At 47.7% G+C, this 27,987-nt stretch overlaps 1 protein-coding gene across 3 annotated transcripts in view; it reads right to left on the reverse strand.

Annotated features, from left to right (window-relative positions):
* The window catches only part of Abr (ABR activator of RhoGEF and GTPase), a 196,143-nt gene that overhangs the window by 138,990 nt on the left and 29,166 nt on the right, over positions 1-27,987 (reverse strand). The window contains exon 1 of one of the 3 annotated variants that reach the window (XM_021175889.2): positions 12,508-12,784. The exons of 1 other annotated variant lie outside the window; for it this stretch is intronic. Coding sequence is in view for 1 of the 2 variants with exons in the window: in XM_021175887.2 (XP_021031546.1) it covers positions 5,962-6,022 (61 nt within the window). In the remaining variant the exon portion in view is untranslated. Of the gene's footprint in view, positions 1-5,961; positions 6,323-12,507; positions 12,785-27,987 lie in introns of those variants that run through there. One more of the 3 variants, XM_021175887.2, reaches the window with a different exon arrangement.

Here is a 27,987-nt window from a genome sequence, read left to right on the forward strand (position 1 = left end):
GCTCACATTAGGCAAAACAACTAGTCATGTGGTCTAAAGGGATATAAGGCATTTGAGGGCAGAGACAAGGAAGAAGGGATTGGACTTGACCAACCTGGTCACTACAGAGCTCACCAGAGCTAGCCTCATCTCCAAAGGCCAGTTAACGTTGACGTTTTCTAAACAGCCCATAAAGCCAGATTCATCTCTTGTTCTGGTGTGTGGTGGAGGAGTAATCAGAGAACATAGCAGTTAAGCACAGCGGTAGGAAACTGAGCAAGACGAAAGCAGATCTGAATCTAGGGACCAGACAACTGGTTGCCCCATCCACAAAAAGGCATAGGACCATTAGAGGTATCATCTCAAATGGCTCTCTCCAAATGCCTTGGAGATCACAGGAACAGGATCTAGCATCTATTCATCTTCCAAATGGCATTATATAGTCAGCCCAGTACCCTGGTTTCTTTCTTTCTTCCCTCCTTACAGGATCTAAAAAAGGTTTTGCCCAAGATTCAAAACCAATATAAGACTCCTGCTACCAACCATGGGTTCTCAAGTCTCCAAGTAGCTAAACCTTACCCTAAGAAATACAAGGTTGAGGCAGGCTAAGTCACACAGCAAAACAACCTATAAGGGCTCAAGCTACTGCACACGAACCCATATACACTCACAATGCACACATATATTCAGTAACAAACTTTTGAAAAATTGAAAGACAGATTTTTCTCAAATGCAAAAACCTAACTCTTTAGCAGAGTCCCTGTACAGTATGCATGAAACCCAAATTTAGATCTCCAGCACTGTATAAAGCCTGTAATCCCAACTGCTGGGGGAGGAGGATTAAGAGTTCAAGGCCAGCCTTAGACAGGTGAGACTTTGTATTCCTTTTGACAGCCCCAGAGACAGACAGACATGTATGTCTCTCTCACAGATCCAGGCAACCCTCAGAGAAAAGTGCTAGGTCCCTGAAAGAACACAGTGAGTCACGTCCCCATATACCATCCTAGCCCGCCACAGCCAAAACCTCACCTGAGGTGAAGGAAATCGGTTTTTCTGGAGCCATTTGAAGCCTTGCTCCAGATTTCCCCCAAAAGACTCAAGCTGAGTCAAACAGCTGCAACACAAACATAGCTGAGAAGGCTTCCAATCACAGGCCCTGGCAAAGCAGAGGACTCCCCAGGGGGGTCTCAAAATTCACTACACACTACTACAATTACCAAACACACATGTCAGGAAACTCATGAATGGGCCAGATAATGTATTTCTGGGATTTCTGGTGGAGTCAGGAGTTAAAGGAGCCAAAAAAAAAAAAAAAACAGGGGAAAAATGTTTTCTCCCTCTCAGACTCACATCACCAAAAACTACTGAGAGTTTATGCATAAGCTACTAGCTAGGTGCTCCCTAAAAAGCTGTGGGTATAGCGGTCAGAATGTCTGCACAGTACTCTGTTGCTATCAGTGAGCTTCCCAGATGTAAGGCTCTCACAGAACCTGTTTGAACAGTTAATGAGACTGTGATGAGCCGGACAGCCAGGCAGTTCAGTGGAGTACCTTATCCCCAAAGATGTTAATAGACATTAACTAACTGATCCACATGACACCCCTGAGAGATACTAACTTACAGTAGAGTGGGCACGAGGAAGGTACAGAATCATGCCCAGAGCTATACTCAGAGAACAGCCTAAGCATCCCACCCTGCCCCCAGGACAAAGGCAGAATGGGTTTTCTCAACATCTCCCCCACTAGCTAATCAACCCCAAGACGTATCTTCTAGCCAATTCTCCTCAATTGTTCCTATCATTCCTTCCTTTTTCCAAATAACAGCAGCAATGGTCGTAACAAAAAAAGTTGTATTGAACAGACGACATGATTATTCTGTCAGTCCTACCTCTGAGACTCCAAGTTCCATGACAATTATGGACTGGTGCTGATGAGAAGAATGAATGAGTATTCAGCAGAAGAGAACACCCATCTGCAGGTATTGGCTGGGGCATAAGGCTCAGTCTGATGGAGCCTGGCTGAGGGAGCTACTCGCATTACGCTCAGTGCTAGTGGTTTGGTCCCAGGATACACAGCAAACACGGGAGTAGGATGAGACACTGAGACAGGCTCAGGGTGATCTGGAAATGGGTTCCTAGCCTCACAGCTCTTGGCATACCGGCTGAGTCTATAAGGGTCTACAAAGACTACCACAACAGATAGTCTTTGAATGCTACTGGAGTAACAGATACTGATTCCATAAGATAGGGGTCTTGTAACTACAGATGGTCATGCTCTTCTCTGCCTTCTATAGAAGCCAGGAAAGCATAGGGTTTTGCATGGCTCAGGAAGGTAGGTATGTTTGAGATCTGCAATGTACTGCTTGAGATAAAGGAGGTCAAATGGCAAAGGAAGAGACCTGAACCTGTGCCTCCATTTTAAATCAACCTAGAACACATACTTAAAGATTTCCCATCTTAAGAGGAGCTAAATGATGAGACTACCTGGTGCACAGATGTGTCTTAGCCCAGACCTGCTCAGAGGGCTGCCTCTACTTAGGAGGGACAGGCAGAGTTTCAGAGTGTTCTTGTGTTTTGTGTTACTTCACAGAACTTAATTTAGTCCAGACTCCCTCCATGGTACAGCAGAGAGGGCAGAAGTGTTTAGCAGAAAGGGTGACTGATGAAAAGCCATGGAGGAATTATGAGAAAGAAAACAAGCCATGGAGAGACTCATACTGGCCATCAGGGAAGAGTAAGACAAAGAGTTGAGGAAGAACCTTTACATCCATTATTATATCCACGTGAAAAATGAGAGGCCAAGAGGCAGGAGCTGAGGTGGCTGCACCCTCAGCTGCCGCTTCAGGCCATCAGGGCTAAAAATCCTTCCCCAATCAGTTTCACATCATGAGGGCAGCTGCGATCAACCACTTCTCCTTGTGCCTGACGAATCTCCATGACCCAGCCATTCAGGATTCCACTACCGGCAGGGTTTATTTACAGCTACCACCTTTGCAAGGAGTATGTGATAACCATCAATACATTTGCCATCAGCTCATACCTTCTGGCACAGATGCAGACACCAGAAAGAAGAAACTAAGGACTCCAATGACAAGAAGTCAAGAGGAAGGGGTTGGTGGTTAGTCTGATGGGAGTAGAGAGCAACTAGGCTTAGAGGGAGCCACCGAGAATCTGGCATGGGCTACAAAACGAGGCCCAAGGTCCTATAGAGACCAACGATATGGTGTCAACGTTATCAAAACCACTTACCCTGCTGGATCATTTCAGGGCAACAACTGAGGAGAGTTCTGAATAGGCAGGTACTGCCCACTGCATGATAGGACAGGGCCTTGAGTAATCTCAGACATACTGGGAGACACTCAAGTCCTCCTCATTGGCCAGAGTATGATCTGAATCCTGCCTCCCCACACCCTCCGCCCCCGCCCCCTTTATCAGCTATGTGTTTTTGACTAAATTATTGAAGTTTACTCAACCTCCCCTTCCTGATCTGTCAGAGTTGTGAGGTTTGGAGATAAGAGGTAGAGTACCTGGCATAGTACTTGGTATATTACCTGGTACACTACCTAGCATAGTACCTGGCACAGTACCTAGGACAGTACCTCACACAGTACCTGGCACACTCTCAACAACCTAGAAAGGCTATGAGTACTCTTGCAGAAATGTCACTCACACTGAGCCTCTATAACCGAATCACTTCACATCTCTAAGGAGTCACATTGGCTGCCCTGCGTACCCCATTTACAATTCCTGGATCTAGCACTTGTGGGGACCTGTGAGCTTGGTAAGCAAAAGGTTCCCACAGAGGCAGAGGAACTGCCCCTGGGAACTACAGAACCACACTGCCAGGCAAATGACAGCCTGGGTATTTGTTTAACTTAGGTTCTTGTCAAAAAGAAAACTTGATGGCTAACAGCCCAAATATGACCACATAAAACCTCCCCAGGAAGCCTTCTGCTACAGACTTCCAAATAAGCTATTCCAGGAGCAAGGCAGGGACTCCGTACACCATGCAAAGCTAGCGCCCCTGCTCACCACCTAACCGTCCAGCTGCCCTGGGGCCTTAGGATAGGTTAGACAGCTCAGATGCCAAGCTGTCAAAGTGAGGACTAGTTTATAGTGCACCCCCCTAAGAGGCTCATGGCCTAATTCCCTTCTCTGGCTTTCCTCTAGTCAGGAATTCTCAAGGCAATTTTGCTTCTCAACTCCAGGCTGGGGCAGGAGACTCAGATGATGAAGTTAGAGAATTGTCTTTAGCAATAGAGAGAAAGCCACAGATGGCTTTCCATAGGATTCTATGCTTTGGGAAATAAGGAAAGCAGGGGTGGGTTTTGCAGAGAGCCAGAAATATCCAAGAGCACAAACTGCAGATGAATATGAGGCATTGTTATGACTGATTTGCAAGAGCACAGCTAAGCAGAGGTCACTAATCCGTCCTTTGAGTCAGGAGCTGATCTGCAGCAGGCCTCTTAACAGATGTGTGTCCCCATTTGCACAGACACACGTGTACACACACATACACATCACAGCTGTGAGCCCTGACCTTCACCCAACGACGCTGGCCTCTACTGGAAAAGAGCAGATGGACTGGCTGGGTTTGGCCAAGATGGACACCCAGGGGGACCAGATTTGCCTCTTTGATGTTGAAACCCCAAAGCAGAACGAACCAGCACAAGGAGAGCTCCTGGGAGGAGGAAGGGGAGGAAACTGGGAAAAGAGGCTGGATAGAGAAGTGCAGGCCCAAAGGGAGCAGAGGGCAGAGGCAGCCCCCAAAGGGAGCAGAGGGCAGAGGCAGCCCCCAAAGGGAGCAGAGGGCAGAGGCAGCTCCCAAAGGGAGCAGAGGGCAGAGGCAGGACCCAAAAAGATACAGAGGGCAGAGGCAAGACCCAAAAAGATACAGAGGGCAGAGGCTGGATGTTGGGTAATGCAGAGACTGCAAGGAAAGACCTCGAGGCTCAAGACATCGTCTCCTCTCATCCCCGGAATGTGACTGTTAAGAAGGAACTCAAGCCAGGTTGACCCTTCAAAATGTCCTTGTTTCATGCATCTAATGTTCAGAGTCACCACCTAGATGCGCCTGCCTCAGGGTTAGGGTGTACTAAAAGAGAGTGGGAGGGTTCCCAGCATTTCCATAGGTAAAAGCACATCTACTGTCATTCTTGGAGGCCACCAGGACCATCTCCCAACACCACAGAATGCCAATGAGTTAAAGAGGGGGAGGGGAGGGCGACATGGGCAGTGCCACCTAAGGCATGGGGGGTGGGGTGGGAATGGTTCCCATCTGAGTAAGTCAGTCCCAGTGATCAACTACACATCCCCCAGGCAGTACAAGAGCAATCACATGATCATGGCTGATTTGGGAGCGAGGGGGTGGAGTACCGGAGGTTTTTTTTTTCCCCTCTTCATTTGCTTTTCTTGGGGGTGGTGGTAGTGATGAGAATGGGGGTGGTGACTAGGCTGACAAGAAAGACTGCTGAGCTAGGAGGTTGGCTCTTTCATCCAAATGGCCCCCACAGAGATCCGTACCTTACAGTCTCTCTTCCAACCTGATCCCATCATCAACCCGAATCACACACCGGAATGCCCCTGAGGTAGTAAACTAGACAGAGCCAAAGACTTTTCCCAAAATGGCCTTCCCACTTCAATGTGAGGAGAAAAGCTGCCAATTCTAAAGGCCAAGGTAGAGCTCTAAAAAGGACGCTTCCCACTCGCGGAGCGCTAGAGTGCTGGGTTACACAACAGGTGGGAGGGGTGACACAATCCCCCCAGCCCTGGTCTATCCAACCCCCTCCCCCCTTAAATCTGCTCTGAGGACTCCATACCGCTCCTCCTACTGGCTGGCTGCACACCTGGCGGACCATGGCCGCTAACACTTGCCAGTGCCTGGGTGCACCTGGGACCCGGAGGGCAACAGGGCTCCTCGGAGGGTGCTGGGTGTCCCTCTTACACCCCCTGTCCCCCACCCAGGGACCCATGGGCACACGTACTGCTGTAGAGGGTGTCGATCCAAGAGAGGCGCGGCAGGCCCCGGTGGCTAAGCGGCTCCATGCCGGCGGCTCCGCGCGGCAGAGACTCCTTGGTCAGATGGGAAACCCGACCCTCATCGCACAACAAAGGAGGAAGGGCGCCGGCAGGCGGGGTGCCGGGAGGGGAGGCCAGACTCGGAGGTCGAAGTTGCGGAGCTCAGGATGGAGGCGGGAGAGCCAGGGAAACAGGTAGTAGGGAGGAGCAAGCCGCAGCTGCCAAGGTGAGGACAGGGGAGCGCCCCCGAGAGCTTAGTGCAGGGATGTGGCAGCCTCGGCGAACCCGCTGCGGATCTGGGAGCCGCGGCCCCGCAGCCCGCGCGCCAACTAGCAACTTCCCCGGGGCTGCGCGGCGCCCGGGGCGGGGGGCGGAGGCGGCAGCCAATCCGCGCAAGGCTCAGCGCGCCCACCCCCAGCCGCAGCGGGCCGGTGGGGTGTGAGAGCAGCCCGCAGCCCCACCGATGGCCTCCAGCCGGCGCACAGAGCTCCCGCGGGGTCTCCGGGAGGCGGCGCAGGGCCAGAGGCTCCCCTCCTCCCCTGGTTGGGCTGAGCATAAATTCTGGCAACCCGCAGACTAAAGAAACCTATGGACCCGCAGGGGTGACATCACCTGCCACCCCAGGATCTCTAAGCACGATTTCGGGACTGGTGCAGTTGCCAGGCCCCACCCCTAGACAAGCTTGGGCAGCACAGCGTGGACTGGGTTAACATCCTGCGCCCCGCTGGAAGGCTGGGCCACCCAGGAATTGTTTTCCTACCAAACCTTAAATCACCCCATCTATCCTTGGTCTTACGTGCATCAGTTACACACCAAGGGTGGGCGGCTGAAGTAAGGGGGGACCACTGGGTCAGGGTCATCCCCTGGCATTAGAGGAAGGACCTATTTCTCACATGTGCCCCTTTAAGGCAAAGAGTCAAACTGGGGTACAGAAGCCCTAACTGGACTCTCCCCAATTCCTCCAGGAGCCGTCTGACAATCCCTAGCCTCTGTGCACAATCACATAGGAGTTGAAGGAAGATGGGGGTCAGATGCCTCAGAGACCAGTCTTAAGAAACAAAATTCCAAACAGTGACCTCAACAGCACTGAAGGTTTGGGGGTTGGGAGTGACATGGGACCCATGGCAACTTTCCCAACCTCCTTGGGCCAAGTGACTTGGAGACAGAACTGGAGTCAGGCTAGGGTGGTCCAGGACAGCAGAGGCTGCAGCCTGTTTCCTGAATTCCCAGGGAAGGAGGCAATGAAGCCCACCAAGGAAGACCTGGGTTAGACCTCTCATATACTAGTATAGTGGAATTTCTAATAATGGGACACTTCCCATCCCACCTTTTGGGGCTCCAGCCATACAGAGGTTTACAAAGAGTTAAGCTCCCCATTCCCTGTAAGAAGGGCACTGTTGTTAGTACCCACAGGGACTTCTCCTTATCCCAAACAAGCACAGACAGTTTTGAGGGGTAGAAGCAGACCCTCACCTATAAGGAAATTTGTACCCAGCCTTGTAAACTTCCCAGCTGTCTGGACACTGGCCTCTATAGATGATCAAGAAAAGCTAGAGCCCATTGATACACAGGATAGAGCCTCTGGGAGGTTCAAGGATAGATGCTCTTGTGTGGGGGAGCCCCCACAGGTGGGCAGCAGATACAGGTCCTCCTGTACCCCTTTAGCTCTAACTCAAGCTTCTGGTTCTGTGACTTGCTGGCCCTTCCTGCTCAGCGGTTACCCTCCCCACCGCCCCTGACTGGCTTATAAAATTGGGAGGGCCAAGCTAACACCTGGAGCATGGCAAGGGAGGGGGCTGTGCATCTCCAGCGAGACTATCCAGAAATAGAGTTATGGGTGGGAGAGGGAGCAAGCAAGCTCTCTGAGGAAGCAGACAGAGAAAGGACAAGGGCGTGCCTTACTGTTGCATAGCACTTTCTGAAGGCATAGAGCCCAAGAGAAAGGGAAAATATGCCTGGGTACAGCTATCAGCTACAAACCCTAGAAGGCTGCAGCATTGACCCCTCCCACAATACACCACATGATGTGCCACAGGGATTTTCCTGCAGGCCACAGCCCCACATCTCCACATCCGGTGCTGACTCTGAGGAGGCCATGGATATATGTTTCTATGTGAGTCACATACATTTGCATACATTTCACATTTTTATCTACAAAGGCTTGAGCAAGCTATTTTCAGCGTGTATTTTTTTCCCCCTAGCTGAAATGTTGCAGTTGCTTGCTCTCCCTGTAGTTGTTATAGTTTGCTTTATTCTACATTGTGTCTGATCTTTCCCAGGACTGTTCTTTCCACAACACAGTGTAGCCTATAGATACAATCTTACAGGCCATAGTGCTAATAACTGACACTGAATACTAGATGTGTGTGGCTTAGATCTTAAGAGTTTGTTTTTTGGTTTTTTTTAGTTTCACTAGGATGATCTCTTGATGAGCACCACTGTTACTTCTGGTTTCTTCCTTTCTTATCCTCCATTTGCCCCACTTTATGCAGTGCTAGGAATTGAACCCAGGACCGCACTCGTGCACTCTACCACAAAGCCTATCTCCAGCTCTCTTTTTACCTCTTGAGACAATGTGGTGGTTTGAATGAGTATGGCCCCCACAGGCTCATATAGTCCAATACTTGGTCCTTGAAATTGTTTGGGAAGGATTAGAGAGTATGGTCTTACTAGAGGAGATGTGTCATGGAGGGCTAATCTTGAGATTTAGAAAGCTAAGGCTAAAGGCCTGTGTTACCAAGCACAGCTCTTTTCTCGGTTTTGTGAATTTTCCAGATGGAAAAACTAAGGCACAGCTCAGTGACCCAACCACATAGTGTGGGCTGGGATCCTATGCATGCCACTTCACTGTCAGCTGACTGATAATCCAAGTCACTAAAGGTCCCCGGAAATCTTTTCTGATCCGAAAATGCAAGACCATCTGCTAGGAAGCCCTTGCAGTTTTGTTCCATAACCACCTGCCCACCTCTTGTGTAACAGTTTCCCCCAAGACTTAAACATTCCATCCTGCTGGGAAGCTCCTTAAGCAGGAAGGAAAACAACTTTACAACCCTTTCAGGAAGCTCCAGAAACCAACAAGACTCACTAGGCCCCTCCTTGCCAGAATAAGCAACAAGATCTGAGAATTCCCCTCAGACAGAAGGAAGACTCAGACCAGTCCAGCTAGAAGTTGAAGCCAACTGAGCTGCAAGAAGAGATTTAGACCAGAATCATTTGGAAAGGACACGCCCATCTTTTGAGCTCCCTGCAAGCTGTGCATACTCCAGGTTTCCCAGCTCTGTGAGTTGTCACCCCTGCTGAGGTGGTCCTTGATGATGCAGCTGTCTTTGAGTCATTGCTACTCCTGTAACTACCCCCCAATAAAACCTATTGGATCACCAAGTTGGATTTTGATGGTATCTATTTATACTTTAGTTCCCCGTCTCAGGTGAATAATGTGTGTTGTGTCTCACAGGAAAAGTTTTATCACACAACAACACTTCTGACCCGCTGTCTTGGGAAAGGGTAGTTACTTCAGAATCACATCACACAGATTGATTCTAAGCCTGTTTACAGAGATAAGTGGGTGGGTCTTGGAGCACTTGGGTGAATTGAGACTAACAAAAGCCCCCAGTTAGATTAAGGGACACTGAGGGCAGAGAAAGGTTGCAAAAGATCCTAACTCACACATACACTCTGGGAACTAAGGAGTTAAAGAGGCATCCTTCTCTGTAGTTTGCCCAAGGTTTGCTATCCTGAAGTGCTCTCTACTCCAGGTATCAGCCCCAAACTGTCAGAGCAGCAGGGAGGTATACTTGTGACAGGATCTCCCCCCGCCCCCCACACACACACCGATTCAGCTAAGTATCTGGATGTACAGATGGGTGGAGCACTCCAAGACACTGATCAGCATTCGATGCACCACTTCTGCCAAGCCTCTAGTAACCATTCTCTGTCCAGTCCTAAGGGCCAACATTCTCCATATCCCTAACCTGTGCCCCCCTCATCCCCATCTCCATGGTTACCTGCCTGCTCCTCCTCCATCACAGGATTTAAGGTTTAGTTACACAGCCTTGAGTTGAGAGGCTCAGTGGAAGAGAGATAAACCCCATTCTGAAGACCAGCAGCCCCCCCCTTTATTCATTCTCAGGGTTGTACTACTCATTGCCTCTCTAACAACCAGCTCTCAAGTCTACCAACTACTTAGCCAGGATGCAAAATCAGTGATGTTACCTATATCTCCGTTCTCCCTCCTTTCTCATGTTAGCAACACAGCTTTGCTGTGCACCACAGGAAGGACCCAAAAGTCTCTGATCACCCAGTGGTCACTGCTAGCAAAACAAACGAAAGTGTCTCTATTGCTGGGGCCAAGCAGGAAGCATCAGTGTATGTAAACTTCCAAAAGTGCTATTACAGCGATGTGAACTCACACATAACCAGGTATATGCCAAAAGCTCAGCTGACTGTCATTCAAAAATGCATGTTAAGCCAGGTGTAGGTGTGTATGCACACCTGTGATTCCAGTCTCTCAGAAAGAAGGCTGAGGCAGGGGTTCAAATCCCCCACCACCACCAAAAAACTGCAGTTGGGATGTAATACATGAGAATAAACTAATAAAATACAGATGATGGGTTGGAGAGACAGTGATTTTCCAGAAAACCCAAGTTTGATTTCTAGCACCCACATGCCAAACTCAAACCATTTGCAACTTCAGTTTCCAGGGAATCTGACACCCTCTTCTGGCCTCTGCAGTTGCTAGACACATACACAATGCATAGATATACATGCAGGCAAAACACTCATAAGATAAAAATAAAAATATTTTAAAGTGCATAGAGTCATAGAAATTAAAAATAGTTAACCCTGACTGGTGCCTAACTGCCAGGTGCGGCTCAATATGCTTTACAAAGCTCATCTGGCCTGATCCTAACAGTAAGCAAGCAAGACAGGTGCTATGTTAGCCCCATTTCACAGGTAAAGAAATGGAGGCACAGAAAGGCTAAGCCACTGGCCAGCCAGCAGATGGTAACACTTGAAAATGAATCAAGTCCACGTGGGTAGTGCTATACTGGCCTAGGAAGGAACAAATAAATAAAGGAAGCATTAAACCCAGGAAAGGAGAAATTGGAGCTCCACGAAAAGGCAAGATAGTGCCATTCCAGAACTCCCAGGGGCCACCAATACGTAAACAAAAAGAGAACTGTTTGCCACACAAAACCACATCTACTACAACAGGTCAGATGACCCCTCAGACAAGCTTAAAAAGCAATCCAATGACTGTGTTAGGCCAGGTCCCTAGCCCTCTGCCTACCTGCCTAAGGTCAGACTCAGGCTTTTCCAACTTTAGTTTTCACAGGTGCAGAAGGTAGATCAGGTAGATGACCTCCAGATAGCTTATTAGCCCTGAAAGACTGTAAACTTGGCTTTCTCAGAGACCCTGAGAGAGGTAGCCTGTTTTTCTGTTTCCTGGTGTGTACTTGTATGTGTGTGGTTGGATTTTTTTGTTTGTTTTTTGACATAGAGTCATTCTCACTATGTAGGCTTGGCTGGTCTAGAACTCACTATGTAGGCCTGGCTGGTCTTGAACTCACAGAGAACTGCTGGGATTAGAGGTATGTGTGTCACCATGCCTGGCAAGTAGCCTGCTTTCGAACCCTATTTCATTCCCTTTTCCTAGGTAGAGCAAAGTAGCATTTACTGTTCTCAAAATTCATCTTCAGTTCTGAGGTCTGGAAAGAAGAAAATCCCTCGAGCCATGGGAGGGCTCAGCGGGTACAGGGCTCACTACCAAGCCTGAGAACATCATGAGTTTTATCCTTGGGACTCACATGGTAGGCAGCAGACTCCCCACAAGTTGTCCTCTGATCTCTCCTGACCTCCACATATGTGCTGTGGCACTCATGCCCCACCCCCCGACATAATAAATGAATAAATGTAAATTTAAAATAATTTAAGTAGAAAATTCCCCAGACCAGGCATCCCATGAGTTGCCTGTCGGAGATGGCTTGGTCCAAGATTTTGTTCTTTATTCTCTTTCTTTCCACCCTCTTAGCTTTTCCAGCAGACAGTAAGATCTACAGACAACAGAAACTACCTTCACACACACACACACACACACACACACACACACACACACACACATACCCCAGCCCCATCTCATTTCCCTGTGGATGTTTTGTCAGCTTGAGTCATGATAAAGGTCTGTACCCCTGACAAGATGTAGACAGAGAACTACATTCACACTCTTGATGCATACCAGGACAATACCCAAGGACAGACAGCAGCAGTGACACACCACACACACATTTCCCAGGCCCTGTGCACACAGCCAGACACCAGAAAGTTAGCATCACGGTAGAGCAGCTGGCTTAGATGAGGCTAATCAAAAGCAATTTGAGGAGGAGACCTTCTAAAGTGACCATCAACTAACCATTTTGAGCCCTCACTACCCAAGGGTCAACAGGAGACTTTTCCTACGGTCAATAAGACGACTTTACCCCGGAGTCTAGAGCCCCCTCCCTCAATCTACTTACCTCTGAGTCCCCATCAGTATTTGGAAAGATGCCACCCGAAGAAGACACAAGAATTCTCAAATCCCAATGACCCCAGACATCAAATTCAAAGGCTCCAATCTCCTTAGTTCCAAGGCAACAGAATCAAGTCCCGCAGAGGCCAGCGCTCACAGGCCGGCCCTCTGTGCTTCTGTGGTCTGTACTGCCCTGAAGCTGGCTGTGCTTCCTACTCTTTCAGCCAGAGTTCTGCAGATGCATCCCAGCTCCACCTGCTCTGCCAGGAGCTCTGACGCCACCCTCCTCCGGGCTGGCCCAGTCCCCTCAGGCTCAGGAACAGTTGCAGCGAATAAGAGCCATGGAAGAGATGGAATCAAAACCCAGGAAGGCAAAGACAGAGAAGCCACTGACCCTGGACAGTGGTGCTTGCCGTGGTAGAGTCTTGTTCTACAGATTCAAGTGTCCAGTCTGAGGCAATGTGGCCGTGTCTCTTTAAGCATCAGGCCTCTTTTAAAGCAACTTCTCTCTGCAGTCAATTCCTGTTACTACTGGTCCTGCGGCAGAGAACAGGAACTCTCGGGCGCCATCTGGTGGTCAGAGTGGCACCTCAGCCACACGAGGTGTTCTACATAGGTAGCCTCCAAGGACTTGGACTCAAATCTCAGCTTTCCACCAGGCTTTATCTAGGGCTGCAGGTAACCATTGTAAGCAAAGTCTGAGATAGCCAGGAGAAACAAGAATAGAGTGGGCAGAATACTCCCCCATCGGACAAACCTTCCAGGAACATTTTTTAAAGAGTAGTTTTTATTTTTAATTATGTATTGCTTAAGTATCTATGTGAAAGGGTGTGGGGTGTGTGTGTGTGTGTGTGTGTGTGTGTGTGTGTGTGTGTGCTGGGAACTGAACCCAGGTCTGAAAGAACAGCAAGTGCCCCTAACTGATAAGTCATCTTCCAGCCCCTCCAGTAACATCGTTTTTGTTTTTGTTTGTTTTTTTTTGTTTGTTTGTTTTTGTTTTTTGAGCTAGGATTCTTTTGAGTATCCTTGGCTATCCTGGCACTCACTCTATAGACCAGGGTAGCCTTGAACTCACAGAGATCTGCCTGCCTCTGCCTCCCAAGTGTGTCACCCATGTCCAGTCTCCTCCAGTAACATTTTCAATGAAGAGATTTCCATACCTTCCTGCTTGCCAGCTAACGGGGCCTGAGACGCAGCTGAACATAACTTTGTCCTCTCAAAACAAGACAGTGGTTCTTAACTGGGAAAGGAGTAACTGCCATTGGAAGGTGTAGCTGTCACTGCCGTACCAAAAGGGGTTTTGTTGTTACCGGTCTTGTTTTCTTTGGCTTTTGAGACAGGGTTTCTCTGTGTAACAGCCCTGGTTGTCCTGGAACTCACTTTGTAAACCAACCTGGCCTCTAACTCTGAGAGATCTCCTTGCTCCTTACTCATGGCTCAGATCCTAACGGAGGGGGAAGTGAGGAAGAACGAGACAGGTAACAAATCAGTAAAAGTTGTCAAGGATCTGTTGGTTTAGGCAGCCCCAGGCTCATTAGGCTGATGCCATAGACCTGATGCTCTCACAGAAGTCTCCAGTCTCCCTGCATCTCAAAGCCACAGACAGCATGCTGTAAGAGAATTCTCACATGCCATTTCCCCTTTTATAAGGCTCACTTACAGCAGTATCTGGAGAAAGGCACATTTTTCTCCACCACCACCACCACCCCATCTCTCTTTTCAGCAACATTAGGGACCAAACCCTGGGTCTTGGGCATGCTAAGCAGGTGTTCTTCCACTGAGCTATACAACCCTAACACCCATTATTACTTTTCATAGCCTGTCAGGCCCTGTGGCCTGTCCTGCATACCCCTTTGTCCTGCAGTTGCCTGTACTTCTTTTTTTTTTTTTTTAAAGAATGAAAGATTTATTTATTTTATTTATATGAGTACACTGTAGCTGTCTTCAGGCACACCAGAAGAGGGCATCCGATCCCATTACAGATGGTTGTGAGCCACCATGTGGTTGCTGGGATTTGAACTCAGGACCTCTGCAAGAGCAGCCAGTGCTCTTAACCAGTGAGCCATTTCTCCAGCCCCATTGCCTGTACTTCTTGCACAGGTTGATATAGCTGGTGTGCTAGGGTTTTACTGCTGTCAACAGACACCTTGACCAAGGCAACACTTATAAGGACAACATTTAATTGAGGTCGGCTTATAGGTTCAGAGGTTCAGTCCATAATCATCAAGGTAGGAGCATAACAGCATCCAGGTAGGAATGGTTCAGGAGAAGCTGAGAGTTCTACATCTTCATCTGAAGGCTACTATCAGAATACTCGCTTCCAGGCAGCTAGGATGAGGGTCTGATAGCCCACACCCACAGTGACACACCTACTCCACAGGGCCACACCTTCTAATCCAGCCACTCCCTGAGCCACGCAAATACAAACCTTCACAGCTGGTTAAAATGTTCTGTCCGCAGCGCGGTAGAGTTGGCTTAATGCTTAGGGACACTTGTTGCTCTTGCAGAGGGCCTGGCTTCAGTTCCTAGCACACACATGGTGGTTTACAAATATCTGATCCATGGGATCTGATATCCCCTCTTCTGACCTCTGTGGCACCAAGCAGACAAACATACAGGCAAAACACCCATACACATAAAATAAAATACATCTTTAAATAAAGTTAAAGAAAATGTCCTGTCCCTATCCTGGCATGGTGGCACATATCCACTACTGCTTCCTATGAGAGGCTGAAACCAGACCATAATAAGCACAAGGCCAGTGTGACTGACATAAGACCCTGTCTCAGGAAAACACATCCCAACACTGCTCCTCCACTCTGCCTGAGCATCTCCTACTTACCTTATGGTGTTAAACTGAAATACCACTGTTCCCAAGGGGCTTTCCCTAACAACTGAGCCAGAGAGACCTGCTTCTCTCTCTCCAATTCTTTAGTGCTCTTAAAAAAAAAAAAACACTCAGAGCCTGGAGAGACGGTTCAGACGTTAAAGAGCACTGGCTGTTCTTCCAGAGGACCCAGATTTGGCATCCAGCACCCACATGGTGGCTCACCATCATCTGTAACTCCAGTTCCAAAGGATCCAGCATCCTCTTCTGGCCTCCAGGGGCACCAGGCACACATGGTATCAAGACATACCCACAGGCATAACTCCCATATGCATAAAATAGAGACTTTTTTTTTTTTAATTAAGACCATTCAGGGCTATCTCTTGCTAGACAGTGAGTTCTCTTTTCAGCAAACCCTAGCACGTTGTGCAAATGACGGACCAAACGAATGAATGGTTCCTGGTTACTAAGAACCTGGAATGAAGCAGTATATAGATATTTAGCTATCTGGGTTCCAGCAACTGGAAATAGATTGTCTGGGCTGGATGGTTGACATGTGGCCACATCCTCTGAAATGACTCCAGGGGAACCTAAAATCAGATTTGGGGCAGGACAATAGCTGCTCTAATTATTCTCTCGCTGCTCACACGAAGCCCCAACTAAGAACTCCCCAATGCACAGCCTCCCTTGCTAAGCAGCCAGCATCCTATGCTGCACTCTTTTTCACCCAATCAGGTTCCAACATGGAAATAAAATAGAAACCTAGAAAAGATTCAGCCCACTAAGGGAATTTCCGTTTCTGAAGCCGTAGCCCGGAGTCCTTCTCCTAGACCTGTCCCAAATTTGCAAGGCAATTTGGTTTTGGAGTAGGGAAGTGAACTGTTGCTTTTATGGAAGAACGCAGCCTCTGGAGGCAGCCGCTTGGCCTGAAACCTCTACTCTCTGTAGGGTGGAAACCCTGGGAATCTGTGAAAGAAGATTCAGGTTGCTAGGGTGATGTTGACCACTTTGCCTCGGCCAGAGGCGGAAGCCTCCCAGAGTTGACTTGATAATGTACTCATATCTCTTGAAGCCCTCTAACCAGGAGGACTGGAGACCTGCTTTTCATTTCGGTAATGGGAGAAGTTGTGGAAGCTGATTCTGGCCTCCTGCCCACTCAAGGACCTCAATTATGAGGGTCTACGGGCAGTCTGATTAACAGTGGGAGGACTGGGCTAAGGAAACCTTCTGTAATGTTGTATGCCTGGATCCCCAGGGACTGTTGAGTGAACTATAAAGTCCCAGAGAATGCAGGACTCACCTGGTCTGTTGGGCTCTGCAAGGTTTCATTTATTGAGCCTTTACCACAGAAAATCACCTGAGGCTGTCGGGATCCATATTCCAGGAGTGTGTACGTGTGTCTGTCTATCTGTCTGATAGTCTGACTGTCTGGGTGTTACAAGGGTTGGTACCAGGATTTCATGCATACTAGGTAGGTAAGCACTCTATTGCTGAGCTACATCCCCACTCCCCACAGGGGTTTAATCCCAGGTTCTTGCCAGTTTCTCCCCTGCTACCTAGTAAGGCTGTTCTGGTGTATTTAACTCACTTTAGGTCCTATATTTCCTCTCCAGTGTTTGGTTTGAATATGATCTGTGCCCTCTGTACTCATGCAAAAGTCTCATCTGTAAAGTTATATGTTAATAGTATTTATTAGGAGGATAGAGATTTGGGTCCTCCGCAAGAGCAATACACACTCTTTAACAATTGAGCCATCTCTTCAGCCCCTAGTTTTGTTCCCAGCACCTGCATGTGAAAGCCCAAACAGCCTGTAACTCCAGCTCCAGGGAACTTGACACCCTCTTCTAGCCATCTTAGACAACACACACACACACACACAGAAAGAGAGAGAGAGAGAGAGAGAGAGAAACAGAGATAGAGAGACAGAGACAGACAGAGAGAAACAGAAACAGAGATACATATATAAATTCTCTTTTAAAGGAGGGTAGAAACTTAATCTGCATATGGCCTTTTGAACTGGGGACTTGGCTTTGTCTTATTGTTTGTTTGCAGTGTTGGGAAATGAATCCAGGACCTCACATTGTAGACAATCCTTCAGCCAAGAAGTCCAAAAGAGAGAACCTTGGCGAATAACTAGGCCATTAAAGGAGAGCTTCGTGATTGAATCCCAGTGGCTTTATAAAGAGAGGGAGAGAGAGTAGGGGGAGAGAGATGCACATGAGCTCTGCCATGATGTCATCAGAACCTGTCCCATGCTGTTTGGACTTCCAACCTCCAAAGCTGAGAGGCAAATAAACCTCTTCTTTATAAAGTAGTCTGCCTCCAGAACTTTATTATAGTAATGGAAGTCCAATGAGAAGAGTGGAATAATAATGTCACAATTACAAGTATGTACGTTTATTGTGCCAGTGATGTGGTAAACAGTTTATGTGTGCAAAGACATTCAGCTACCATAGTAGCCCAAGGACTCTCCAGAATCCATACCCCTGTTCCTCACTTCTTTCTCACATGCCTGCACACGTCTCTCTTCAGCAGGAGGGAGAGAACATCAAACCATGCATACCCTGGGACTGAAGGCTGGAAAAGTTATTCTTTATCTGTTCAGCTATCCTAAAACCCTACACAAGACAGGGTTTCTAGATGCTGAAGAGATGGCTCAGGAGTTAAGGGCACTGCCTGCTCTTTCATGGGATCTACTAGGGTCAACTCCAAACACCAACATGACATTACACAACTTAACTTCAGTTTCAGGAGATCTGATGCCTTCTTCTAGCTTTGGAGGGCACTGCACACACATGGTGCACAGACATACATGCAGACAAAACACATATTCACATAAAAAATAATACTTTTTTAAATGCAGTGTTTATTTGCCCAATATTTTTGTGATTATAGGTTTGAAACATGCCTGAGATTCTAAAGAGGCCACACAATGCCTGGTGGATCTAGAGAGTAGCCTGGACACTATGTTTTGGGGTAGGTGGTCACCATTTCCAACTGAGCTAATAACCAAAGACTTCCTGTCTTAGGGTTTCTATTGCTGCAATAAAACACCGCGACCGAAGCAAGTTGGGGAGGAAAGGTCTTATTTGGTTGATACTTTCACATCATAGTTCATCACTGAAGGAAGCCAGAACAGGAATGCAAACGGGGCAGGAACCTGGAGGCGGAAGCTGATGTAGAGGCCACACTCACATACATGGCTTGCATAGCCTGCCTCCTTACAGAATCCAGGGCCAGCAGCCCATGGATGGCAGTGCCCACGATGGCTGTGCCCTACCCTGTCAGTCACTAATTAAGAAAATGCCTTACAGCCAGATCTAATGGAGGCATTTTCTCAATTGAGGTTCCTTCCTTTCAGACAATCCTAGTTTGTGTTAGGTTGGCACAAACTATCCAACACACCTTCTACAGGAAATAGCATTTGCATTAAGACCTGGAACGACAACGAATGTTTCCCTGGCACAAATAAAGGAGTGGAGAGGCAAGGCATTCTGGGAGAGAAGAACAAGTGCAGAGGCAAAAATGAAGGAGGAGAGCAGACGTGGAGGGTACATACCTATCGTCCCAGACACCTGGGAGACTGAGGCAGGAATCACTTGTGGTCAGAGTTAAACCAGTTTGGGCAACACAGTGAGACACTGCCTTTTTTTAAAAAGATGGAGCTGGGAAGTGGTGGTGCACACCTTTAATCCCAGCACTTGGGAGGCAGAGGCAGGCAGATTTTTGAGTTCGAGGTTCGAGGTCAGCCTGATCTACAGACTGAGTTCCAGGACAGCCAGGGCTACACAGAGAAACCCTGTCAGGAGGGGGGCGGGGTGGGGAGATGGGAGGAAGGCTGTGGGTATAGCTCACTTGGTGAAGTACAAGCTACACATACAGAAAACCCTGGGTTTGAGCCCTCGCACCATAGAAAACCAAGTATGGTGGTCTACACCTGTAATCCCAGCACTTGGTGGGTAAAGGCAGGAAGATTAGAAGGTCAAGTTAATCCTGTTACATAGAAAGTTGGAGGTGAGCCTGAGATGTAGACAGACAAGGGGGAAGAAGAGGAAGATAAAGGATGAGGGAACTACAATGAGTGCCTGAAGAAGACACGCTACTCTAGGGTGTTGCCTTAGCACGAACTCAGAGACCTATGGTGGTTTGAATGAGAACAAGTCCCACAGGCTCCTGTTTGAATATTTGGTGCCTGTTGGTGGAACTGTTTGGGAAGGATGGGGGTGTGGTTTTGCTGGAGGAGGTGTGTCACTGGAGGTGGGCTTTAAGGTTCCAAAATCCTACACCTCCCCCTGCCTCATGGTTCTTGCCTCAAAGTGCAAGCTCTCAGCTGTTGCTCCAGCCCCATGCTCCCTGCTGCAACCTTCGCTGTACAAACCCTCTGAGACTGTAAGTCCTGACAAACTGTCTCTTCTGTACATTGCCTCTGTCATGGTGTTTTGTCACAGCAATAGAGAAGTGACTACAGCAAAACCCACAGAATTCACAGCTCTTCTTAAGAGAGGCCTGACCTCTCCCCTCCAATGCACGCCTGATCTTAGGAGCAATTTCCCCTATTCGGTTACTGAAAAGCCCTTTAGTTAATGTGTCTCCAGTGTCACCAAGATTTATGTCCTAGACACCGTGTCTAGGATTACAGGATGTGCCTCCATGCCCAGTACCAGTAGAGTTCTTAAGCTGCTTGTCAAGGGAACTGGCAGAGCCAGAAAGGAACAAAGACAGACTTCCATGTTTTCTCCTTTAAATGACGTCTAACCCTCTGAAGTCTTCTGATATGAAGCCTGTGCCTGGAGGGTCCCTGGTGATAAGGGCACGGAGTGACCCTAATTAGGGCAGCTCTCTCACATAGCCTGACATAGGCTAAAACTAAGAAAGAATTATAAAGTAAAAAAAAAAGCTCTACTTTTAGACTCCAGGGTCACTAAGTACATGTTTTACCAATGAGCCACACCGCCAGCCCACGTAAGGAACATTTTAATTTTTTTTTATAGTGTGCCTGTGTATGTGTGGGTGTGATGAGTGGCTGGGTAGACAGGTGCCACCATACATTCCAGGGATCAGAGGACGACTCCATGTCTCTGTTGCCCAAAGCTTGAACTTTCTGGAGCACTCTCTATTCAGTGGTCTCAGTGGGGGCTGCATGACATCCTGGGAGAAGATCACACCATGTGACTCACTTTCCTAAGGAGGCACAGCTGTGCTTCTGAGTACCTGCTACCCAGGAACTGGAAGTGCCACAAAGGCTGAGGCGGCACCTCAGTTCCCTTGCAGAGCCATCTGGGCAGGAGCCCTGTGCAGGGCTCGGGAGTCACCTGCTTTTGGGGGGTGCCAGGGAGCATATTATGGTGGGTAATTAAGAGCAATCAGGACCCAAGCCCTGCCTGATCTGCTCTGAGGTAATGAAACAATAAGCCTGGTGGCTCTCAAATCTGGCCCTGCCTATCTCTGCCAGAGTAGGCCAGCCCGACACCCAATTTTTATCTGACAGGCAGAGGACAGTACAACACTGGCCTCTTGACCACTCAGATAGTTCAAGCTCTTGGGGCCTCCTCAGAGACAGATATGACTCAGAGGAAGCCTGGCTCCCTTCTCAAAACCCAGAGTCTTCTAGACAACTCATTGCCCAATTCTTTATGTGCCACACTTGATTATCTCCCAGTTTCCTATTTCTGTGTGATTGTGCAAGCTTCCCTCCTAGGAAGCCACATGTTTATCACATGATGGTAGCCACAGGCCACCAGCAAAGGGAGGGAGGATGCTGGGAAGTCTCCTTTCCTGGACCCCGTTCTAGTTCAAAACTGTAGGTAGTGCCTTCCCATAGACAGCATCCTTCGTTTTGACTTCCCTGGTGTGTGTGTGTGTCGGGGGTGGGTGGGGTGGTCAGCACAGGCAAGGTCAGAAGGCAGTTGCTGGGCTCTTTTATATACTCCGTTAGACCTGGGCTCCAAGCCTTCTCTTCCCCTCAGCTTCTAATTGTTGGGGCAAATGTGCCATGAGATCGGAGCATTCTGCAGGCTGAGGAGACAGGGACATGCGCTGCTGTTGCGTCTGGCTGACTAGAGCCTCGGTGCTTGGGTTAGTTCTTCAGGGAGCCCTTTAGGAGAGTGAAGTTGTATTTCACTGGAGTTTCAGGGTTGTTTTAGTAAGAGGCCCTCTTTGTCTCCCACCACAGTTAAGCCAAGAAGAGGAAGCTGCCACAGAGATGTTCACTCTCTCGGAGCCACACACACAGCCACACACGTACACAGGCAACACTTCCTCCCAGGCCTGACAGGAACCCTGACTTCTGCAAAGACTGCTAACCCCAACTCCAGTACCCATGGGCACATTTGGCCACAGCTGAGCTGCTGAGGATTTCCAGTGTGACTTCAGGGCCAAAAAAGGAAGAGAGTCTTCTCTTACCAAAGAGTATTATGGCCCCGAGACACACACAAGGTGACTTTCCATATGACTCACCTGATTCTACAAGCACAAGATACCCTCACTCCCTATCCAGACCCTCATTCTTCTAAGCAAGGCAGTGAAGGTGCACAAAGGACTTAGAAGTTATCAGGGTTGGGGGCTGTAGAGATGGCTCAGTGGTTGACTGCTCTTCCAAAGTTCCTGAGTTCAAATCCCAGCAACCACATGGTGGCTCACAATCATCTGAGATCTGATGCCCTCTTCTGAGATGTCTGAAGACAGCTACAGTTACTTACATATAATAAATAAATACATTTTTTTAAAAAAGAAGAAGAAGTTATCAGGGTTACAAATGCTTTGTTCTGGGAAATAAAACCTGTCTCTAACTCTGCAGGTGTCAGGGACAGTGAAAGGAGGACTGACAGATACAATGTGCCATGGTCGGGCCACAAAGAACACCCAAGCTGCTGGCTCAGAAGCCACACCACAATTAGCATCCTGCCATTTGCTCATTTTATACACATTTCATGTATCACCAGGAGGCCACAGAGAGTATGAAGCATGTAGGCTATTTTTTTTTTTTTTTTTTTTTTTGGTATCGTTTTTCATTTTTGTGGTGCTGTGGGTTTGTGCTTTTGGACAAATGCTCTACCACTGGGCTATACATCCAACCTTATTTAAAACATATTTTATTCTTTTTTGTTTGTTTATGTGTGTAGATGTGCACATGGAGGTCAGAGCACTAGCCTTAGGAGTTGGTGATCTCCTGCCACCTTGTGGGATCCAAGGACTAAACTCACATCAGGCCATCAGGCAAGAGCCTCTCTATCCACTGAGCCATCTCAGCACACCCCGTCCGTAATTGTCTTAACTGCTTGTTTATACAGTAATTTAATTTTCACTGTTGTAAAAGTCATTGAGTCACAATAGAAATTCCTTTGGATGGGGGCTGGGAATGCAGCTCCACAATAGAGCTTGCCGAATACACACAAAGCCCCGCCACTGAGGGGGAAATCCTTTAGACACTAAAAGCAAACTATGACTCAACGCACCACCCCACTCAGTACACAACAGGGTCACTGCACTCTTGAAATCAGAGTGGTTCTGCAGACGGCCCTGGGGTTTCTCAGCCAGATCACTGGTAGATTCATCCTCCTTCATTTTCTTCTACTATCCTATTCCACCAAGCAAGGTATTTCTACCGAAATGAGAAATGACCTCGCTTTGTTCAGGGCCTGTTTGACCACAAACATAAAAACGAGACCGTGTGTGGGAGCTCTAGTTTGATCATGGCGTAAGGTGTGTCTGGTCTCCTTGGGGTGAGAAGCATTGTTGGATTTTCAGTGCTGTCTGGGGTCACAAGGGATAAGGTCTGAGTTGTAGTGTTCCCTGATAAGAAGTCAAGAACTATTCCTGACAGAGCCCTAGCTATTCCTTCCTTTGGGCTAGAAGTTCAAAGTTTTAGCATTTAATTGGGGGAAAGCCTTCTGTTGTCCACTTGCCAAGACCATCAACTTGCCCTAGCAAGGGCTGTATCCATGGCATTAGCTTTTCAGCAGTGGAAACAGAGAGAGGGGTACAGGAAGTACTGCTAGGAAAAGGGCTTGGTCCACCACACAAACCTCAGTCCTCACCCGAAGGAGAACAGAAGGTAGAGATGCCTTACAGACTGACACTCTGTGGTACACACAGGAAGTGACATCACATGCACAACACCCCTAGGTTGACTAAGCTCTTAGTGGTCAGAGATGAGATGAGGCTAGGGGAACTTAATGCCTTCACATTTCCAACATATTCTGGGCACAGTGATTGGGAAACTCCGGGAGAGAGAACCTTGGGCTTCTAGTTAGTCATTCCAAGTGGATGCAAACTTCATACGCATTTCTGATTTCATCTCATTTTACTTTTGAAAGACAGGGTCTCACATAGCCCACGCTGGCCTCAAACTCATGCTTTAGCCTGCTTCAGCCTCCCTAGTTCTAGGACTGTGGGCATGTACTTTATATTATTATATTATATTATATTATATTATATTATTTTTAAAGACAGGGTCTTATTATGCTGCTCTGGTTGGCCCAGATCTCACTATGTAGATCAGGCTGGCCTCAAACTCACAGAGATCTCCCTGCCTTTGCCTCCCAAATGCTGGTTTTAAAAGTGTATGTCACTACACTCAAACAGGCATACACTACCTCATTTAGCTCAGCCTTTCTGACTTCAGAAGCCTCCACACAATCAGGATAAATTCAATAGTAGCCAACACAGCTACCCAAGTTCTACAGCCTGAAAAAGCCAATGTCCAAGCCAATTTACCTATGTCAATGAGGCATAGGACACACTTGCCAAGAGGACACAATATTGTTAGTGTGGCTGCTGATAAAGCTTCAGTAATAGGCTAGGAAGGCCACAGCCCAGCCTGTGCCAGACATCAGGCAATCTTCTGGTCTCCTCGAGCATCTGCACTCACATGCGCGCGCGCTCACACACACACACACACACACACACACACACACACACAGCAATGCTAGCTGGCTCACTGAGATAGTTAAGAAGACAGATGAGGTAACTGATAAAAGACACCAGCCTAGGCATCTTCCAGCATCGGGGCTGAAAAAAACATCTCGGAGACAAAGGTCTCCTATTGCAGAGGACCTGAGTTCAGTTCCCAGCATCCCCATAGGGCAGCTCATAATTGCCTGTGACTCTAGCTCCAAGGGTGTCCAATACCTCTGGCCTCTGTAGGGAGACACTGCCTGTGTCACACACATCCAATTACAGGTATCTAAGACCATGTCAACAATGCCTTGTTTTTTGTGGGGTTTTGTTAAGGCTAGTTTTGAACTTGTGAGCCTCTTGCCTGGTGGCCCTTATTAAGTGTATCCTCTTAATTGTTTTTGGTATTCAAGAAGACCTAGAACAGTGGCTCTCAACCTGTGGTTCATAACCCATTTGGGAGTCAAATGACCTTTTCACAGGGGTCATCTAAGACCACCAGAAAGCAGAGATTTAGACTGAGATTCATAGAAGTTGTAAAATTACTGTTATGTAGTAGTAACTAAAATAATTTTATGGTTGGGAGTCACTACAACATGAACTGTTAAAGGGCGGCAGCATTAGGAGGTTGAGAACCACTAACCTAGAATAAGGAAAAGATGCATCTAGAAAGAATATAATCCCTTCACCTTAAATTCAGAGCTGTCATGTTTGAGAGAGGCAAGGCTTGAGACTGACAACGGTCTCTGCAAGATTTCAAAGACAATAAAAGATACAAATGTGAGCTCAGTATAAACTTTCTCCAGGGTGTTAAAGGGGAGACCCCTTCCCAAGCAAACCAGAAACTGAGGTCCAAAGACTTCAAGAGTCTAAATATGTTCAAAGAGAATAGAAATGAGAGTCATTTCCTATAAAAATGTAAACTTTGGGGCTGGGGAGGTAAAGGGCTTGTTAAAGAGTTTGCTGAGCATGCAAGACTCCCTGGGTTCAACCCCTAGAACCACTGAAATTAGGCACGGTGGTATATGCCTGCAATCCTACATTCCAGAAGCTGAGTCAGGAGGACCAAAAATTCAATGCTAGGGGCCCATATAGATGTCTCAGGGGTTGGAAACATTTGCTGTTCTTCTAAACAACCAAGTTCAGTGTCCAGCACCCCCATGGTTGCTCACACAAGGTGCACATACATCCATGTAGGAAGAACATTCAAACATATAAAATAATCTTTAAAAAAATTTTTAACTGAGTGGTGGTGGTGCACACCTTTAAACCCAGCACTGGGAAGGCAGAGGCAGGTGAACCTCTGTGAATTCAAGGCCAGCCTGATCTACAGACAGAGTTCCAGGATAGCCAGGGCAACAAATCGAGACCCTGACTCAAACACACACACACACACACACAAACCAAAAAAAAAAAAAAAAGCCCAAAAAACAAAAACTAAGAAACAAAAACAAAGTATTAACTTCAAACAAAACCCAAAAAGGGGTGCTAGAAGGATGGCTCAGTGTGAAAAAGCACTTGTTTCTCTTGCAGAGACACAGGTTCAATTCCCAGTACTCACAAGGTAGCTCACAACCATCAGGAAATCTATTCCCAGGGAGTCTGACAGCCTTTTCTGACCTCCTCAGGCAACAGGCACATACTTGGTGCACAGACATATGTGCAGACAAAATACCCGCACACATAAAATAAAATACATATGTAAAAATTTTGCTTCAACAGTATATCACATGTTTATCATGCATTATGTCCTGTATTTGGTCCCTACCCCCCCACACACACATACACACACACATGTTATTAACTTGGGATAGGCTTGAACATTGTAGTAAGGACATATTTCAAACAGAAGAATGTCTTTTTTCTTTTGTCTTTGGTTTGGTTTGGTTTGGTTTGGTTTTGAGACAGAGTTTCCCTGGCTGTCCTGGAACTCACTCTATAAACAGGCTGGCTTTGAACTCAGAGATCCACCTGCCTCTGCCTCTAAAGTGGGATTAATAGCATGCACCACCGCACCTCACTCCCGGAAAAATGTCTCTGATGTCAGATTCAGCTATTGTAGGGTCCCACAGTTTACATTCAACAACAATCTCTGGTATAGTGGCACATTTCCATAATCCTGGCTGCTTGGAGACTGAGGATGGTGGCTGGAGGACCTAAGGTTGCAGGCCAGCCTGGGAAGCTATATGGCAAACTCAAGGCCAGCTTAGACAATTGACCCAAACTCTGCTTAACAATGACAGCATGTCATGCAGGAGGCCCAGGGGTGGGGCTGGTAGGGATGTTGCCTAGTGGTAAGGTGCTTGCCTAGCATGTACAAGCCCTGGGTTCAATCTCCAGTACTATACACACAAAAGAAATTCTCTATTCCTAGTACTCACATTAGACTTCAGGGTGACCACTTATTCTTGGTTGCAAACTGAATGACTATCCAGTTTTTAATCAGTGAACAGACTTCAAATACAAACACACCTTGCCTCTGCCTCACTTCTGTGAACAGGTCTGATTCTCAAGGGACCCAACCTCTTGTGTGCTCCCCAGTTTACAAAATACCCTTTTCATGTTTCCACGTCTCTTAGTAAATGTTCCATGAAACTTGATGACCCTGTTAGGGAAGGAAAGACAACCCGTAGTCACGATGCCTAACCTGCTAGATTATAGAGTTTGGAAACTACAAAGTGCTGGTTTGGAGCTAAACTGACCAAGCCATGGCTAGTTTCTCCACTTGTCCTGGTCAATGTCAGGCCACCGGGTCAAGGGGGACTCCTTGGCTATCACTTCCAACCCCAGCAGGGCCACCGAATGGTTCCTTAGCAAAGTAGGGAGGCAAAAAGGTCCTGGTCACGTGAAGGCCCTGAGGCCTTTAAACATAAAATCCTGCACCCACAGTGGGTGAGTGAGGGCAAGCAGAATTGCCTCCCTTTGCACACAAGATTAGTCTAGCATCAAATGAGAAGCCCCATTGCTGCACACTGCTGGGGGAAGTGGCCCTGGTTTCTGGGGTTTAGATAGTGGTTGAGATGCAAATACAGGTCCTTCCTAAGAGGCAGCTGCAGCAACCTTAGGGAAACACAGGCTGCAGGGAGAAGAGATATGACATTGAGTGCACCCTGCCACCTCCCATGGTGACGGCCAGCAGGCCAGCAGCAAGGGGCATTCCAGGAGGTGCTGACTGAAATGGGAGATGACATCAGCCTTAGCCCTTTGTTTTGGCTTTAAAATAGTTTCATTATCTAGCCTCCCGTGCAAGATCGGCTGCTAAATTCCTGAGCAGAGGCAAGAAAAGAGAAGGCACAGCCCTAGTCTAACTGCCCAGGGCAGGGCCAGCCCACATGCTCTCCTACAGCTCACTCCACTGTTATCTGAATCTGCGATTTCCCCTAGAGGCATGTTGGAACAAACCATCATGTACAATCTTCCCTAGAAGAAGTTAGGAAAAAAACAAAAAACAAAAAAACGTCTTTGCATGGAGCTTAAAATGGTCCAGCAAAAGAGAAAGGCTAAAATCCAAGCAAGGTTGGGTGGAAATTCAAATCAGGCAAGGCCATGTCCAGCTCAGGTCTCTGAAAAGATAGAGTGGAGCAGGGTTGAAAGATTCAATTCCGCCCAGTGTCTCTCTGCCTCAGATCAATTTTAGTTTTTAAGCCCCATACTCCTGGGGTGGGAGAGATAGCAGGGCTATTAGCGCTTTCCTTGCAAGAGTAAGGACCTGTGCTCCATCCTCCTAATCCATGCTAAAAACAAGCAAACATAAAGCCCTTGGGC

Source organism: Mus caroli, chromosome 11 (genome assembly GCF_900094665.2).
Source record: "Mus caroli chromosome 11, CAROLI_EIJ_v1.1, whole genome shotgun sequence".
Taxonomy (NCBI): domain Eukaryota; kingdom Metazoa; phylum Chordata; class Mammalia; order Rodentia; family Muridae; genus Mus; species Mus caroli.